Source organism: Mycteria americana, unplaced genomic scaffold (genome assembly GCF_035582795.1).
Source record: "Mycteria americana isolate JAX WOST 10 ecotype Jacksonville Zoo and Gardens unplaced genomic scaffold, USCA_MyAme_1.0 Scaffold_53, whole genome shotgun sequence".
Taxonomy (NCBI): Eukaryota; Metazoa; Chordata; class Aves; order Ciconiiformes; family Ciconiidae; genus Mycteria; species Mycteria americana.
The window spans coordinates 643,369-659,929 of NW_027445639.1; the positions used below are offsets into that span (position 1 = coordinate 643,369).

At 64.5% G+C, this 16,561-nt stretch overlaps 1 protein-coding gene across 2 annotated transcripts in view; it reads left to right on the top strand.

Annotated features, from left to right (window-relative positions):
- Positions 1 to 16,561, top strand: part of MROH1 (maestro heat like repeat family member 1) — a 56,323-nt gene that overhangs the window by 16,097 nt on the left and 23,665 nt on the right. The window contains exons 11-29 of one of the 2 annotated variants that reach the window (XM_075490408.1): positions 240 to 353; positions 687 to 760; positions 1,485 to 1,604; positions 2,626 to 2,733; positions 3,801 to 3,945; positions 4,059 to 4,099; positions 4,656 to 4,797; positions 5,138 to 5,190; positions 5,891 to 5,998; positions 6,997 to 7,116; positions 9,796 to 9,918; positions 10,997 to 11,143; positions 11,326 to 11,352; positions 12,817 to 12,939; positions 13,478 to 13,557; positions 14,090 to 14,225; positions 15,493 to 15,588; positions 16,132 to 16,236; positions 16,419 to 16,554. In XM_075490408.1, coding sequence (XP_075346523.1) covers positions 240 to 353; positions 687 to 760; positions 1,485 to 1,604; positions 2,626 to 2,733; positions 3,801 to 3,945; positions 4,059 to 4,099; positions 4,656 to 4,797; positions 5,138 to 5,190; positions 5,891 to 5,998; positions 6,997 to 7,116; positions 9,796 to 9,918; positions 10,997 to 11,143; positions 11,326 to 11,352; positions 12,817 to 12,939; positions 13,478 to 13,557; positions 14,090 to 14,225; positions 15,493 to 15,588; positions 16,132 to 16,236; positions 16,419 to 16,554 — 1,998 coding nt within the window. The remainder of the gene's footprint in view (positions 1 to 239; positions 354 to 686; positions 761 to 1,484; positions 1,605 to 2,625; positions 2,734 to 3,800; positions 3,946 to 4,058; positions 4,100 to 4,655; positions 4,798 to 5,137; positions 5,191 to 5,890; positions 5,999 to 6,996; positions 7,117 to 9,795; positions 9,919 to 10,996; positions 11,144 to 11,325; positions 11,353 to 12,816; positions 12,940 to 13,477; positions 13,558 to 14,089; positions 14,226 to 15,492; positions 15,589 to 16,131; positions 16,237 to 16,418; positions 16,555 to 16,561) is intronic. The other variant, XM_075490409.1, reaches the window with a different exon arrangement.

Consider the following 16,561-nt stretch of genomic DNA (forward strand, 5'->3'; position numbering starts at 1 on the left):
TGCGTCCCCGGGGAGCCGCCTGCCCCGCGCGGCCGGGGGAGGAGGAGCGGTGCTTCCAAACGCCACGCGGTTTGGTGCAGCAGGCAGAGCCCCGGCACGCAGCCCCCGATGGCACGGGGGGAATTATACGGGGCGGGATGCCCCCGTCTAGGGGATGCCGTGCCCGCGTCCCGAATCTCTAGGCTGCGCGGCGTCCCTGGGACGACGCGCGTCCGTGACGGTTGGTTTGGCTCCCGCAGCCTGCTCGTTCCCTGACCGCGTGCTGGCCTCCCTCCTCCCGAAGCTGGAGAGCAGCAACGAGAGGACGCGCGTGGGGACGCTCCTCATCATGAGGCAGATCATCAACAGCGCCTGTGAGTACCGGGGCGGCTGCCACCCGGCCGGCCGCGGTCCCCGTCGGGGTCTCGAAGCAGCAAGGTGCGGAGGGGCTTTCTCCTTCTCCGATGGGTCCCTTTCCACGAGTCCCCTCGTTCCCCTGCTGGGACGTGGGATGAGTGGGCTGAGGACACGAGCCCGTCCTCGGCTGCAGGGTCAGGGGAGAAGGAAACCAGTCTGGTGGCCCGGCCAGCTGGGACAAGGGACAAAGCCTTCTCTGTCGGGGAAGGGGCACGTTCGGGATCAGCAGCTCTGTCCTTGGCAGCTCAAGAGCGTCGCCGAGCTTCAGAGTCTGTCTGCTTTATTTTCAGCCTCTCAAATGGAGATTAAAAAGCCCTTCATTCTTTCATCTATGAAACTTCCTCTGCAAGACAGCAACAATAAGGTGAGCTGAGCTTCCGCTCTTCTGCGGGGCGCTTCAGGGTGGGGGTTTATTTCTGGGGCCCTGCGCAGCCGTGCCCCCTGCCTCTGCCAGCCCGGCTGTCCTCCGCCGCCTCCTGTTGCTCATCCCTCTCCCGCCTGGGGTTTCGGCAGTTCTGCCGACGTGCCCGGAAGGCACCCTCCCAGTAACGGGGGAGCACACGGGGACTCGTCTTCCGTCTGCGCCCTGCGCAAAGAGCGCGTCTGAGTGTAGGCAGCCCTGCCTAGCAGGGAGAATTGCCGCCGCGGAGCGTGGCCCTGCCTGGGGTGCTGCGTGTAAAGAAAACGGGGCTGCCGGGAGCGCCGTGCTGCCGGGAGCGCCGGGCTGCTGGTGACTCAGCTCAAGCAGTCACAGGGTGCGTCCCGCTTGCAAAACACAAGCTTTTGCTTTGCCAGACGTAACCGCCTGCGGTGGGTGGTGCGGCTGGGGGCTCCTGCCCGCTTCCCTCCGGACAGCCCCCCAGATGCCAGCGGCGGGCCGCTGACCCCGCTGTCCGGTGCGGTGCCCGGCTGCTGCCGGCAGAGCCCGAACCCGGTCGAAGGGCTGTATGTAAGACCCGTAATAAGGTTCCCCGCTACCGAGGAGGAGGAGGAGGTGGCGAAGGGCAGCTGCGAGGCGGACGCTGCAGCAAGCAGAACCCCCCCCTCCGCCCCACACCGACGCCGGTGCCGTTGCTCTGCCCGCGCAGGTGAAGCGGGCTGTGGTGCAGGTGATCAGCGCCATGGCTCACCACGGCTACCTGGAGCAGCCCGGCGGGGAGGCCATGATGGAGTTCCTCGTCCGCCAGTGCGCCCTTCCCTCGGATGCGGTAAGCACGTCCGGGGGGGGTAAAACCCCTAAAGAAAGGGACCCGGGGGGGACCGGGCAGGTCCCTGTCCGTAGCCGTGCACGCCTCTGGCTCCCCGCAGCGCTGACCGAAGCAGACCCGTGGCGGAGGCAGCCCGGTACCCCGGTCCGTGGACGTGCAGCGCAGCCTCCTCTCCCACCCGGCCTCTGGCCACCGCTGTCCTCAGCGGAGCGGTGCAGCCGGCAGAAGCCCGCGTGCTTCGCTTCCCTTCGCCTGCGGCCCCTCAGCCCTGACCCCTCCCCAGGGCAGCCCTCGCTCTAGGACCAAGGCGTCTGAACCAACTCTACCCCCGCGGTTCTGTCCCCGTGCAGGCCCCCCCGCCTCGGACCCTCACGACGTCCCCCTTGCCATCCCCCCCGCCCCAGCCCTCGTGCAGCAGCGCTGCAGCTTCCTCCCCATCTTTCCCCCACGCCACGTTGCGGTTCCTGCCCCCGGGGCGAGGAGGAGCGGGGGCAAACCTCGGGAGCAGCAGGGATGCCGTTGGGACGGCTGTCCCTGCATCCGAAGGATGCCAGCCGGGACTCGGGGGCTGCACTGGCAGGACCTCCACCTCCTGCCGGCTCCGTGCCCGCCGTGTAGCCGGGCTGGGTCAGGCTGGTGCCCTCTCGGCGGGGGCAGCTCCCTTGCGTGGGGGCTCGGCCGCCTCCGGCCCCGCTTGTCCAGCCGGGCTGCAGAGAGACGGGCGCGACTAAGAGCACCCTGGGGCTCCGATCATCCCTTTCCCCCTCGAAGAGGAGCAGGGGCGATGGTCTGGGCTGCAGGAGCCCTCTGAGCTGCGAGGGTAGAGCTGGGGATGGGCCATGAACCAGGAGGCTTTCGGGTTCCGCCCGTTCCTTCCAGCACGCCGTTTGCCAGGCGTGCCGTCCCAGCGGCTTGGGAAGCGCGTTCGCTAAGGCGAACGCGGAGCTGCTCCCAGCTGCCTCGGGCTGCCGGCCCTGCCACGGCGTCTGCGCTGACCTGCGCGTTCCCTCTCCTCCGGCAGCCCAAAAAGCAGCCGCCGGATGCCGATGACCTCGCTAGCGACAGCGTCCAGAGCATCAGCGTCAACACGCTCTTTCTCCTTAGCACCACGGTTGACAGGATGAACAACGTGAGTCTGCGCAGTCATCTCCGCCTTCGGGGCGGTCGGTGCCGGCCCCGGAGCCGCTGTCCCTGCGCCCCGTGCTGGGGGTCCCACGCTGCCCTCGGCACGGCCCGCGCCACCCGGGCGACGTGCGGGATGCCCCATGCGCCAGGCGGGGTGGGCTGTCGCCGCTCCCAACCCTTGTAGGAGCTGTTGCCACCATCCCCTCCCCTCCCCTCCGAGAGCAGGACAGAGGTTTGGTCTGGGAGGCCGTCCTCCCCGAGGACCCATGCGTACCCCCCCAGCGAGCTTCTCTAAGGCCGGAGCAAGGCAGTGGTGCTGGGTGTATTGGTTCAAGACGGACACGGGGCTGCGGGAGCGGGGCCAGAGGAGGGGCACGGAAACGGTCGGAGGGCTGGAACCCCTCTGCTGGGAGGACGGGCTGGGAGAGCCGGGGCTGTTCAGCCTGGAGAAGAGACGGCTGCGGGGAGACCTTCTGGCACCTTCCAGGGCTTAACGGGGCCCATCAGAAAGACGGGGACGGACTTTTGAGCGGCGCCTGTAGCGGCAGGACGAGGGGTCGTGGGTCTAAACTGACAGAGGGGAGATTCGGGCCGGGTCTAAGGAAGAAATGTTTTACGCCGGGGTGGTGAAACCCCGGCCCAGGTTGCCCAGAGAGGTGGCCGATGCCCCATCCCTGCAACACTCAAGGTCAGGTTGGACGGGGCTCGGGGCAACCTGCTGGAGGTGAAGATGTCCCTGCTCGTGGCAGGGGTTGGACTGGATGGCCTGGAAAGGTCCCTTCCACCCAAACCATCCCGTGATCCCGTGAAGGGGAACGCCCTGGGGCTGGAGCTCCGGTGCTGCTGGCGCAGAGCACGGGCAGCGGAGGCTGCTCCCTTCCTGAACAGCAGCACTGCCTCGGGGGGCTCGGGGATTTTCCCCGTCAGCAAAAGGCTTTTGTCCTGGCATCTCCCCCTCCTCTCCCTCTCCGGGAGCACAACGTGCTCCGGTGCGGGGTCTCCATCCCGCGGTCGGGCTCCTGCCAGCTGCCAGCAGGCAGGGTGAGTGCCGAGCTCCCCTTCTCCCCGCAGGTTCTGTGGCCGTACCTCCTGGAGTTTGTGACCCCGATACAGTTCACCAACGCCCTGACCCCGCTCTGCAAGAGCCTCATGTATTTGGCCATGAAGAAGCAAGAGGAGGGAGAAAACTCGTCCCTTATCCGCTACGACCTGAACGGTCAGCGGGGCGCGGGAGGCCGGGACTCGTCTGCGAGCCAGGCGGTCGCTGGCGTGCCTCGTGGGCGCTCGGCGGGACGTGCCGTCTTACGCTTTTTTCCCTTCTGTTTGTAGCAAATCTGCCTTCGCCCTATGCTCTGACGACAAGACTGCTGGTGAGTGGCCTGCAGGCAGAGCTCTTCCTTTCCCCGGTGACCGGCACATCCAAAGACAGCTCCCTCCCTCCCCTGCCCCAGGCGGACTAAGGGAAGGCGAAGCGGCAGGGTGAACGCTCCAGGCAGAGGCGCCCGTATCCAGAACCGCTGTGCACCCCCATCTTGGGTTGGGTGCACCCCCACCCCCTCCGCAGGCAGGAGCGTCTCCGTCTAGCTTGTGAGGGCTCGGACTCCCTCTTAGACACCCGGAGCCGCGTAAGCGGGGCGTGCAGCCCCCCGGCTCTTCTTACCGGGCTTTGGGAAACTGTTCCTCGGCCCCGGGGAGGCCGGGCTTCGCTCCCCTTCGCCCAGGGACGAGCCCAGGAGAGACGCTCTCCTGCGAACGTTTCTCTACCAGCAGCTGGAGCGAGAGGAGGAAGCTGTAGTTCCATCGGGGTGTGGAGACGGGTCGCTTCCCAATAGTACATTCCTGGGTTTTGTGTCGTGTTTTCGGACTCGCAACCTGGAAATCGCTTTCGCCGCGCTAACGCCCTTTGTTCCGTCCCCAAACTTTCAGGTCGTATCTTCGCAGCCCTACGTAGGAGACTGCCGGGGGACGGCTGCCCTGCGTCTGCTGAACGTGCTGCATTACAGCGTCCACCCCGCGCTGGACCAGCTTTGGAGCAAGACGGTCCCTCTCTTGGTGGAGCACATAGAAGGTAGGAAGGGGCTTCTGCGCGGGGGAAACTCTGCTGGAGTCACCTTCTCCAAGCTGGACTGCGTGCGCTCGGGGGTGTCCAGGAATGGGGTGGGGTACTGCCCGCGTGCCCCGTGACCCTCGGTACGTTGAAGCTCTCGGAAGGAGTGCCATTTCCTATTTTGATACGGACTTTAATCGCCCTGGTGCCACTAACCCCTACCAGGAGTGCCTTTGCGTCTCAAGCGGTTAGCCCCGCCGTGTCGAGTACGGGACACGCAGCGTTTGAAGAGCGGCCTGCCCCCGCCGCGTGCTGTACAGCGAGGACGAGAAACCAGTGTAAAAAATGTGCTTTCTCCTAGAGAACACGGAGAAGTCCCTGTCCCAGAAGGAGTGGGAAGAGAAGCTGCTGCTGGTAAGGGTCCCTGCGCTGGGGAGGCAACGGGGCAACGGGAGGGCGAGCGGCAACCGGCCCCAGAGCTCCCCTCGGCCGGGCTCAGGGCTTCGCGCGCAGGGCGGCAGCGCGGCCGGGTCCGCGGGGGCAGGTATCAGCCTCGGCCCGCCCTGACCGCGGCGGCGGCGGCGGCGATGGTCGCTCGTCATCACGCTGCCGGGCCTTGCCGCTTCCGAAGCGGAGACGCAGGTCGGCGCAGACTTGCAGCTCCTGCAGGGAAAGTTAAAAATGAGCTTTCAGGCTTGCTGGTGGGTCAGAGAACAGCAGTCCCAGGAGCGTCTCCCCACTTAATTGGAGAGCCTTAAAATAGAGCGTGGAGAAGCAATTAAAACCGGGCAGGGCTCGTCCTGCTCCTCTGGTGATGGCGGTGTTACTCGGGTGCAGTTTATCTTGGAAAAGACCTGACCCTGAGGAAAAGGGCACGTTTCTGGAGCGGGGGGGATGGCCGTGTGCTGGCAGGACCCGCTCTGGGGTGGGCAGCCCCCCGTGGTGATCCGGGGCTGCGTGCTCGCTCGGTGCGGACGGAGGTCTGGGTACGTCTGCCGCGAGCCCCCCGTGTTCTATTTCTCGCGCTGCTCTCGCCCCTCCCGGCTGAGGCTCCTCGCTTGGCCGGGAGCGGGTTTGCCGGGACGCCTGCGGCTGACGGCCCTTCCTCCCGCAGTTCCTCCAGGAGACGCTGGCGGCCGTTTCTGATAACACGTGGATTTGCCATTTTGTCACGGAGATGTGCAGGCAGCTGAACAGCTACAACGGCTTCCCGCTGGAGAAGGTGATCGGGCGGGGGAGCGGGGGCATCGACGGGCTGGCAGGGCATCGGCGGGCATCGACCGTCCAGCCCTCGCCGCTTTTTGAAGCGTCGTTCTGCCGACAGCTTGGCGCTGGGAAAGGGACGTTAGGAGGGAAGAAGAAATAGCAGGAGGTTACTAAGGCGGCTGAAAATGAAATAGCGGTCAGCGCGCAGCCGGGCCGCTGGCTCGAGAGGTCCCGGCCAGGCTGCGTTGCTCTGCCCGTGCCGGTCAGACCCGGCTCCTGGTCTCTGCAGCTTGCGTTGCATCTGCTGCGAACGGGCCTGTAATTAAGCCGAGCGAGAAGCGAGCTGCACCAGGAGAAGAGCTCTCTGGTGTAGAAGGGAAGGAACCAAATAAGCCATTTCCGACCGCACCGGTGCAGGTCGCGCAACTGCGAGGTTGTGACCTCCGGGCTGGCGAGGGCAGAGGACCGGGGAGGTCTTGCTGTGGTGGGTCAGGAGGGAAGAGGTCTCCCACGTGCCGGTGGCTGCCGAAGGCCTCGGTGGTTCTGCAGGGACGTAGGAGCAGTCGGGGCTGAGCCCGGCTCGGCTGGTCACCGGGGCTGCGGAGCATCGCTGGAAAAATCTCTCTTCGTGTTCCCGCTGTCGCAGTGACTTTGTTTCTCTCTGGGGAGGAACGAGGGTTTCGTTATACCGGTTCCTGGCTCCGGTGACTGCAGCTGGCTCAGCGCCCGGCCGGGGTTAACGGCGTATTCTGACGCTGAGCTGCTGATCAGGCTTAGGGGAGAGCGCCTTGGTGGGGAGGTTCTTCCTTGGACCGAACGAGCTCTGCGGTCCCGGCGCACCCGGGCGCCCCGCGTGTCCCAGCTGCTCGCGGCCGGGCTCTGCCCTCCACCTTCGATTTAGGGCGCGAGCCTCTAGCGTGCTGCGAGGAGTAATCTGTGCGTGACCAAGCTCGCTCTGCCGCCGGGGGCTCGGCAGGGTTTCAGGGGGTGGTAACGTTCCTCTTGCTCTTGCAGAATTTTCTGTATAAATGCATCGGGACAACGCTCGGGGCGTGCTCCAGCAAAGACCTCGTGCAAAAGCAGCTCCAGGAGCTTCTGGAAACAGCCAGATACCACGAGGAGGCAGAAAGGGAGGTGAGGAGGAATTGTGCCAAACATCCCAAGGGTCGTCCTGACGGACCGGGAGAGCGGTCCTGCCACGCTGACCGCTCTTTTCCGTTCCCACCATGCCTGGCCGGGGCTTGTAACTCCTGGAGAATGGCTCGTAGGGTAGGTGGGGGAATGAGCCCAGAAAAGTGGAGAGAGCCCACCTGCAGCAACCCAGTGGCAAGAGGGCTCTGAGGCTGGGTGAGATGCAGGGGTGCCTTGGGACACGGTCTCAAGCGGTGTGTGGCCCCAGACTGGGACAGGGTGCTGTTTGCCAGCCCTGAGCGTGCTGGCAGAGCTGCTTCCTCGGGGGAGTCACAGAATCGACTCATCGAATGGTTTGGGTGGAAGGGACCTTTCCAGGCCATCCAGTCCAACCCCTGCCACGAGCAGGGACATCTTCACCTCCAGCAGGTTGCCCCGAGCCCCGTCCAACCTGACCTTGAGTGTTGCAGGGATGGGGCATCGGCCACCTCTCTGGGCAACCTGGGCCGGGGTTTCACCACCCCGGCGTAAAACATTTCTTCCTTAGACCTGGCCCGAATCTCCCCTCTGTCAGTTTAGACCCACGACCCCTCGTCCTGCCGCTACAGGCGCCGCTCAAAAGTCCGTCCCCGTCTTTCTGATCGGCCCCGTTAAGCCCTGGAAGGTGCCAGAAGGTCTCCCCGCAGCCGTCTCTTCTCCAGGCTGAACAGCCCCGGCTCTCCCAGCCCGTCCTCCCAGCAGAGGGGTTCCAGCCCTCCGACCGTTTCCGTGCCCCTCCTCTGGCCCCGCTCCCGCAGCTCCGTGCCTTTCCCGTGCTGGGGACCCCGGCGCTGGCCGCAGCGCTCCGGGGGGTCTCAGCGGGGCGGAGGGGCGGGATCCCCTCCCTCGACCCGCCGGCCACGCCGCTCCGGACGCGGCCCGGGAGACGCTCGGCTTTCTGGGCCGCCGGCGCACGTTGCCGGCTCGCGTCCCCTTTGTCACCCGCCGGTGTCCCCGGCCCTTCTCCGCAGGGCTGCTCTCCATCCCTTCCTCCCCCCGCCTGTGCCGGGGCTGGGGCTTGCCGGACCCTGCCCGTGGCCCGGTTGAGCCTCATGAAGGGACCCGCGGATCCCGTGGTGCCAGGAGGGTCTCTGCAGGTTTCGGGGATGCTGTGACAGCCCGGAGCTGCTGGGGCTCTGTTACTGCCAGGTGCCATCTCGTGGGCAGAGCTGCCATCGCTGTCCTGTCCCGTGTGACGGCGTGCGTGACAGCCCGGCGAGCCTCCGCCTGCTGCCAGAAGGGGCTTTTAGGCTCTTGCTTCGTCCTTGGGCTGGGGCTCGTGTAGCCCCACAGGTTTGGGGAGCTAAGCCAGAGCCACAGGGAAAAAAAAAAAAAAAAAAAAAAGAGGAGTTTTCTTCTGGCTTGGCTGCCTGTCCTGGCTTGCCGTGGGGTCAGATGGGCTCAGCGCCCCGCTTTGACGGCCCAGCTGTTAACTGAATCGTGAAATGTTCCCGTCTTCTGCAGCGTTAATTCGCGTCTACGGCCTGAGCTTTGGCTCCCTCGGACCCTCGAGGTCGCCCCGTCCCTGCGGCAGGGACGTGGCTCTTCCCACTGCTCTGGGCTGCAGCCCACCGAGCCGGTGTCGCCCTGGGGGCTGTGGCAGCGTCTCCTGCTGCTCCACCTTTTCGGGGCAACCTCCAGCTCATGTGTTCAAGTCATGGGATCACGGGATGGTTTGGGTGGAAGGGACCTTTCCAGGCCATCCAGTCCAACCCCTGCCACGAGCAGGGACATCTTCACCTCCAGCAGGTTGCCCCGAGCCCCGTCCAACCTGACCTTGAGTGTTGCAGGGATGGGGCATCGGCCACCTCTTTAGGCAACTCGTTCCGGTGTTTCACCACCCTCATCGTAAAAAAAATTTCTTCCGTAGATCTCCCCTCTTGCAATTTAAAACCATTACCCCTTGTCCTAGCGCTACAGGCCCTACGGAAAAGTCATCTGCTCGCGGACTCTTTGCAGCGTTTTCTTCACCGCCGGCTCAGACCCTGCTTCGCTACCCTGGAGCTGAGGTCGGGGTCGAGCTCTTCCCGCCCGTCCTGGCCAGACTCGTGCTCCGGCTTCCCTATAAACTCGGCCGAGCCGTGCCGCTCTGCCGGGCTCGGTCTCCCCGCCGCCGAGCGCTCCCCCCCCGCCCGCAGCTGCCTTTAAGTGCAGTGCAAACGCAAGCTCATGGTGCCTGGCTTTGCTCCAGCTTCTGCGACTCCGTCAAGGGCTGCTCTTGAATAAACTGTTTATGGAGTTTCAGCCCAGCTTGCTAGACCTCCCGCAGGTCTCGCAGGAAGGCAGGACCTGCTAAGCCCGCTTTGCTCTCGCTTCCAGCCGGAGCGCTCGCCCGGGCTCCTGCCTCCCGCGGAGCGGCTGACATCTGCCCGCTGGAGAGCAGGCCGTGTCGGTCCGGCCCCTGCGGCTCTCCGGAGCCGTGTCCCAGCCTGTCACCCAGACAAGGACAGCGTTTTTGTGCCCGGTATCCTCTGGGGGCCGGTCCCTGCCCCGGGAGAGGGGAGTGCTGGCTGCCAGGACTGCTCCCAGCTGGGCACGGCTCAGGTGCCGGGAATTAAACCAATAAACAGGCTCTCTTTAAGCGTCAGCTGGGGCTGGTGAATTAATAGCTTTCCGCTAATGTGTTTTCTCCGCTTCCTCCAGGGACTTGCTTCCTGCTTTGGGATATGTGCAATAAATCACCTGGAGGAAACCCTGGCCAAGCTGGAAGATTTTGTTAGGTCTGATGTCTTCAAGAAGTCTGTGGGACTGTTCAGTATCTTCAAGGTAGGAGCCAAAGGGCCTCGGTATCGGCAAAAGGCTCGTGCCGCCGCCTTCGGATACGGCGTGCGCTGGAGCGGTCCTGGGGAAAGGAGTTAATTTCCTGCCTCGGTGCGTTTGCCTGGGGGCTGGGACGCCCTCCGCCTCTCCAGAGAGCTGCTCTCGGCGTCGGAGGCTGCGTGGCGTTAGCTCCTCGCTCTCGGCCGTCCGCTCCTGCGGACTCGCGTCCCGGTGAAGCTGCTTGCTCGCTGGGTGGGCTCCAGTAAGCTGTAACTTGGCTTCCGTGTCCGTTCGGGGGACCCCGGCCCGATGCGGAGCGTGGTTTGGCTGTCGCCCGCGTCGCCGCTTGACAGCGATCCCCGAGCGGCTCCTGCGCGCGCCCCAGGAGACGGGGGGGTGCTGTGCCCCGAGCACCGGCAGCGAAAGCCTTTCCCCAAATTTTCTGCCCCGGGCAGTGGTTTTAATTCCCGGTCTCTAAGACCGGATGTTTGAGGGATGGGATTAGAGCTGCGCGGACACGGAAGGGACCCTGGCCCACGACAGAGAGGTGCCCGGAGCTCAGGAGCTGGCCGAGGAAGCCCTCGTGCAGCCCTTGTCCCTGCCCTGCCCCTCGGGCCGCGGTACGAGGGGGGTCGGGCACGAACCGCTCCCTGGGACGGTGCGGGTGAAACCTTTCAGCAGCTCTGGTTAATGGGCAGCGGATGCTGATTTCTAGCACGGCAGTTAACCGGCAGTTAACCTGGTGAACCTGCCCAGGCTGGGGCTCGTACACTTCCCCGCGGGGCTCTAAAGGGTAACGCTCGACGGCAAAGCAGGGCGGGTGCCTTGGACAGAGACGTGCTCTTAGCGCAGCTCACGATGGGGCGGCCGCCTGGTGCTCCGTCAGGGCTCTGGAGCTCGCTGCCACCACCAAAAGGACGGGGAGCGAAGGTCCGAAACCCGCTCGGAGGGGCCCCGTCTCCTAGGGGAGACCTTCGGCTGGTCGGGCAGAGCCTGCAGAAACCGCCTCCCCGTGAGACCTGGGAAGAGCTGGCCCTGGCTTCCCCCCGTCCCCCCCCGTTCACCTTCTCGTCTGCTCTAACAGGACCGTAGCGAGAACGAAGTGGAGAAAATAAAGAGCACTCTCATCCTCTGCTACGGATACGTCGCTGTGTACGCGCCCAAGGAGCTGGTGCTGTCCAGGATCGAAACGGACATCCTGAAGAACATCTTCCAGTACTTCAACACCAAGGTAAGCTGCTGGGACGCCCCGTCCTCCCCGGGGAGGAGCGAGCTGGAGCGGCCAGGCTGTTCTGGATGCTCTGCCTGAAGGGTCCTGCCGGGACCCGCGGGCAGCCCCTGGGAGAAGGTCGTTCCCTGCGGAGTCTGCTCGCTCGTGCATCGCTAACGTGTTTTGTTTTTTCACTTGTTCAGGTTCTGGGAATAAAGGTAGAAACCAAGGTACAGTGTGAGGCGTTAAATCTGAACTACTCTCTGCTCTTTCCTGCTCTCGCTGTCTGCCTCTGGCCCTGGGTTCCCCTCGAGAGCAGCCCTGCGCCGTGCTCGCGGCAGCGCTCCTCTGCCCGTGGGGACCAGGAGAGCTGCGGGAGCCGCTGCTCCTCGCCCTGAGCTCCCAGCCCAGTCCTCTGTGCTGGAGCCATTGTCTGAAAGTGCCAAAACTCACAGCAGAGGGAAGAGAAAAATGCCTTTCTGGCAGGACAGGAGCTGTAGGTGAAAGCGTGGCTCGGGTGGGCACCACCGTGGTGAAACGCCGAGCTGGCCGAAGGCTGCGTCGGCCTCCCACGGGTGCCCGCGGCTGAGCTCGCTGCCCGTGGGCGGACCTGCGCCCGTCGCCTTCCACCCCTTCTGCTGAGGCCGTGCCTTTCCTGCGAGCTCTGCGTGGCTGGAGCTCGCAGAGGCGTCCCCAGGAGGGAGCGAGCCGGTTTGGGTTTGCACCCGTGGCACGAGGAGCCGTGCCCGCCCCGGGGGGCGAGGGCCGGGGCTCCCGGCTCCGGCACGGCGCGGTGCTCGCCTCCCCGGCCCGCAGAGAGGGCGGTCAGGCAGCCCCTCCGCTCCCCGCACACGTGCGTCGCTGGGGACGCCTGGGGCCTCCAGAGACCGAGCTGCAGCCCACAGCTCGGCTAAAATCCAGTAAACTAGTTTTCCTGCTTCCCCTTGGAACAATCATTCAGTGGGCAGATATTAAAATCCAGATTGCTGTCCTGCGGGCGGTGAGGGGCTGTATTTTTATATTTCTCTTTTTAAAGGCTGAATGAGAAAAATGGCATTTGTCGGGTTGAACTGTCAGGCCAAGGACTCCTTCTCTGAGCTCCACTAATGCGTTTTCCTTCTGGGCTCCCGCTGGCACTAACAGCTTCTGCAGAGCGTCTCCGGCCCCCGCGCTGGGGACCTCCTCGCTCAAACCCTCCCCTGGCTCCCTGCCCTCCCGAGGGGCTCGCCCGCGAGCAGGGGGGACGAGGGGAGCGCTTTTAATTGGGGTGCCTCCTCTACGACCCCGCGTCGGCTGCCCTAGACCCCGAGCTGCGTAGGAGGGAGAGCTCCTGGTGGCTCCTGGAGCTGCCCTGGGCGTCTGCCTGCTCGGGGTGCTGCCTCGGCGGAGAGGCCCTGGAGGACTGTCCTCGTCCCACGTGCTGCAGGGCAGAGGCTCCTGGTGTCCGGCTAGGCTGTGACACCGGGGTGGCCAGCTGGGACAGGGTGCCCTTCTGCTCCCCGGCCACCGGAGAGCCTGTAACGCGGATAAAGAGCAGAGAGCTGAGCCCCCGCGCTACTGACAGCCCAGGGCAAGCTGTCGTGCCCAGCCTGAGCACCGGTTTTCTTGGAGGGACGCCAGCGCTGGGTGGGGTGACAAGTTCTGGCTGTGTGGTAAGCCTGGTCTTCACTTCTCACCCGGGGTTCTGCTCTCAGGACCTGACCTTGAAGCTGTGCCTCATCCGGAGCATCTGCATGATCAGCCAAGCCATCTACAACGGTGTGAAGTGCGGGGACTTCATCTTCTCCCGCAAAGCCGAGCTTGTGGCCCAGATGGTGGTAAGAGCAAGCCCTGGAGGGCGGCCTGGCGTGGGGCTGGTCTAGGGGACGCCGGGGGAGGTTCCCACCCCGCGTTTGCTGAGGGTTCGGTGTAGGCGTAGCTGCTCCGGCTCCGGAGCCGTGTGGGGAGGGCGGGTAGGAGTTTGCCCGGCTGAGCCCCGTCCCCGCGGGTCTGCCGGGCTCTGCTGGGTTGGGTGCTGAGCTCCACGGACCCGCAGACCGGGCTCTGCCCGCCCGTCGAGAGAGGGCAGGTCCCAGCAGGGAGCCGAGCGGTGGGAGGATGGCTCGCCGCGAGCAAAAGCAGACTTGCAGCAAAAGCAGCGAGCGATGGGGCTGCCTCGCCCAAGGCGTTGGGTTGTTGTGCAGCGTTTGGGGTGTCGGGCTGATGCGGTGTGGCTCCTGGCTTGCTTGGGGTCTTGGGGTGGCTGGGCTTCGAGGCAGCAATCGCCCTAAAATCACCGTAAAGCTTGGCCCATCCGCGCCCAGAGTGGGATGGAGGGGGATGCGACCGTAACCGTCACCTTGTTCTGCCTTCCAGGAGTTCATAAAAGCAGAGCCGCTGGAGGCGATGCGGACGCCGGTTCGCCAGCGGGCGATGATCACCTGCACTTACCTGGTGTATCCTTCCTCTGCGCCCGTCCCTGCGGGAGGGAACGCCGCTTGCAGGGCAGCGCTCGCCGGAGCTGCTGCGCCCGCAGAGCCTGACCCCGCTCTCCGGTTTGCCCCACGGGTCTGACGGCAGAGCCGAGCGCTCTCCCTCGGCGGGCACGTTCATAGAGCTGTGCTAGACACGGTGAAACCGGGCGGTCTGGTTGGCACGGCTGCCAGCTCGCTTTCCCCAGCACTCTCGGGCTCCGTTCTCGTTGGCCTCTGCCGTGAACGTTCTTCTTACAAACCAGAGCCAAGGGCGCTGCACTCTCAATTACTCAGAGATGACTTCTGAGCTCCGGTTAAAAATACTCGGCGCGTCACAGCTCCTGACACAGATACTGGGAACGCTCTGCCTGCTTCCCATTAAAGCCGGTGCCACTTAGCATGGAGTCAAGTCAGCAGGAACGCACGTTAAAATCCTCGTTCCCTGCTTTACCCGGGTGAAAGGCGCTCCTGTAGCGCTCGACGCATCCGTGTTGCTTCCTTAACCTGGGATCAGCATCCTAGAGCCCCACCTCAGTGACCCCGACAGGACAGAGCTGATCGACACCTGCCTCGCTAACGTGCTCGCCCTGCCGCCGCTGGAGCCGCCGAAGGAGAGGGATGAGAACGGAGGCGATGCCTTACACAAGGAGGTGCGGTATCCAGCGCCCGCAGGCTGAAGCCGGCGGGGAGTTGCCCGTGCCGCTCCCGCGCCTGCCTGCCTCGAGCTAGCGCTGGCGGCACGAAGCCGACGCGGAGCTAACGTCGGGTCGCGAGCGACCCGGCAGGGCGATACGGCTTCGTTCTGCGGCGCGGGAGCTGCGGTCGCGGCTGCTCCGGGACACCGGTTTCGGGGCGGTGCACAGATGCCTTTTCACGGTCCCGTGGGCCGTGGGGTCCCGTGGGCCGTGGGGTCCCGTGGCCGCGGCCTCTCCCTGGCAGCGGACCAGCCGTGGGAAAGGCCCGTTTTCAGTTCAGCTGGGCACCTTGGGGGAAGCAAGCTGCACCCTTTCCTCTGCTCGCTTATCTCTTGAAAAAGCCTGGCCCTTCTGTGCGCTGATAGGAAGTGAGAAAATACGAGCTTATCGGCGAGTCCAAATGCCGCTAATAAGAGCGTGAACTCCCTCGAGGGAAAAAATCAAATGATCCTGGAAACCCTGCAGGGTAGAAGGGGCCTTTACATAACTAGCTTTTGAAAGGCTGCAGCTGCTTCTCAGTTGTGGTTGAGTGCTTAACGAATGAAAATAACGTGCTGCTAATGAAGTTGTTGCAGCTGCTGGGTGGCTGCAGAGCAGCCCTGTGCTCCACCGTACTGCCCGCTGCTGCTGCGGCTCCTCCGAGGTGAGCTGCAGAGCCGGAGCCTGGGGCTCTGAGCGTCCCCGGCTAGTGTTTGCAGGCATCTGGCCTAAAAGTTCAAGCTAATAATCCTTTTCTCCTTCCCTTCCATCCTACGAAGCGTTGTAGTTTTTATTTTTTGGCGTTTATCCCAAAATAAGTCCTGGAAGGAAACTGTAAGCATCTTCAAAGGGCTCATTCAGGCTGGGCTCACTGGAATCGATCGCCAAGTGGGAGAAGGACCAAATTCCCTTCTGGAAAGTCTGCGCTGAAGCCTCTGTGCTAGCACGCTCGGCCCCGGCTAGCTGCTGGCACTCGCCGCAGACCTCGGCCACCACTGTGCGGACTCCCACCGTGTGTCCGGCGCTTCCAGTGAAGGTGGATTTTGCAAACTGGGTTTCGATCCCTGCTGCATTTTCCTGCTAAGCTGGAGGTGGCTGCGCCGGGGCACCCGACGCCTGGGAGAGTCCTACAGGCTGCGAATAGGTGCAGAGAGAGATCTCTCTCCATCCTTGCGTGCCTGGGCTGGCTCTGCGGGACGAGGTGCAGCGCTTGCGTAGCCCGTGATCGATCTTTCCTCCTTAGATGCTGTATGGTGACACCGTCAGCGCCCTTAAAGACCTGCTGAAGAGTCTCCTGCAGAGGAACTTGACCCCCCATGGGCTGCAGGACATGTTTGCGGTAGGTGCAGCCAGGTTTTGGTGGGTTCTTCAGGGAGAAGCAGGGAAGCCGAGGTGCCTGCCTGCCGACCGGAGGTCACGAGGCAGAGACAGGCTCGGATCCAGAGTGGGATTAGTGAGACCGGACCTTCCTTCTCCGTGTGACGTGAGGTCCGGTGCGGCCCTCGCCCCCCTCCTGCAGAGGCTGGGCACGCAGCATGGCTGCTCTGGGGCGGGCAAGGCTCACGCTGCCTGGCTGGGGCCGGGTCTCGAGGGGAGGAGGCACGCCGTTGCCCCTTTGGGCGTGCCTGCGGGTGCCCGAGAAGGGTGGCCAGCCCGTGGCTGACGAGGAGGTCTCTGGTAGCGGGGCGGACGCAGACGCGGCCTCCCCAGGAGGCAGAGACCCAGCGTCGTCCCGAAGATGAGCCGGGCTAAGCCGGGGGGGCCGGGGCCGTAGTTCCCCCAGCCCACGCGTGCACCACGGGTCACCGGGCTGAAGCACGCCCTGGCTGCGCGCGGCAAAGCAGCCGAGCTTCTGCTCCTTCCCGGTGCTTTTCCCCTCTAGCATTTAGGCCCCTGGATCAAGTCGAACAAGGAACACGAGCGGGAGCGAGCAGTGGAGGTCAGCGCCGCCTTGCTGGACTTCTACCTGAGCAAGCTGAACGTCAGCGTAAGTAAACCCAGCGCTCGAGCGGGCGTCTCCCTGCTGCCGTCGGCCCTGCTGGGGCTCGTGCCTACGTCCCTCCCCGCGGGGTGCGAAAGCGGCCTTTCGTGGCAGTAGGGAAGTGCTGTACCTGCTAAAAATGTCCCCGTGCTCTCCCTGCCGGTGTCACCTGTTTGTCATCCCTGCAGACCGTCATCCCCTTCTACAACCTCGGCGTCCTGATCGCTCTCTTCTCCCCGCGCTGCTCGGACTCCCTGGCCAGCGTTCGCCAGCACGCTGTCGACTGCGTCTACTGCCTGCTCTACATCCAGCTGTGCTACGAAGGTGGGCG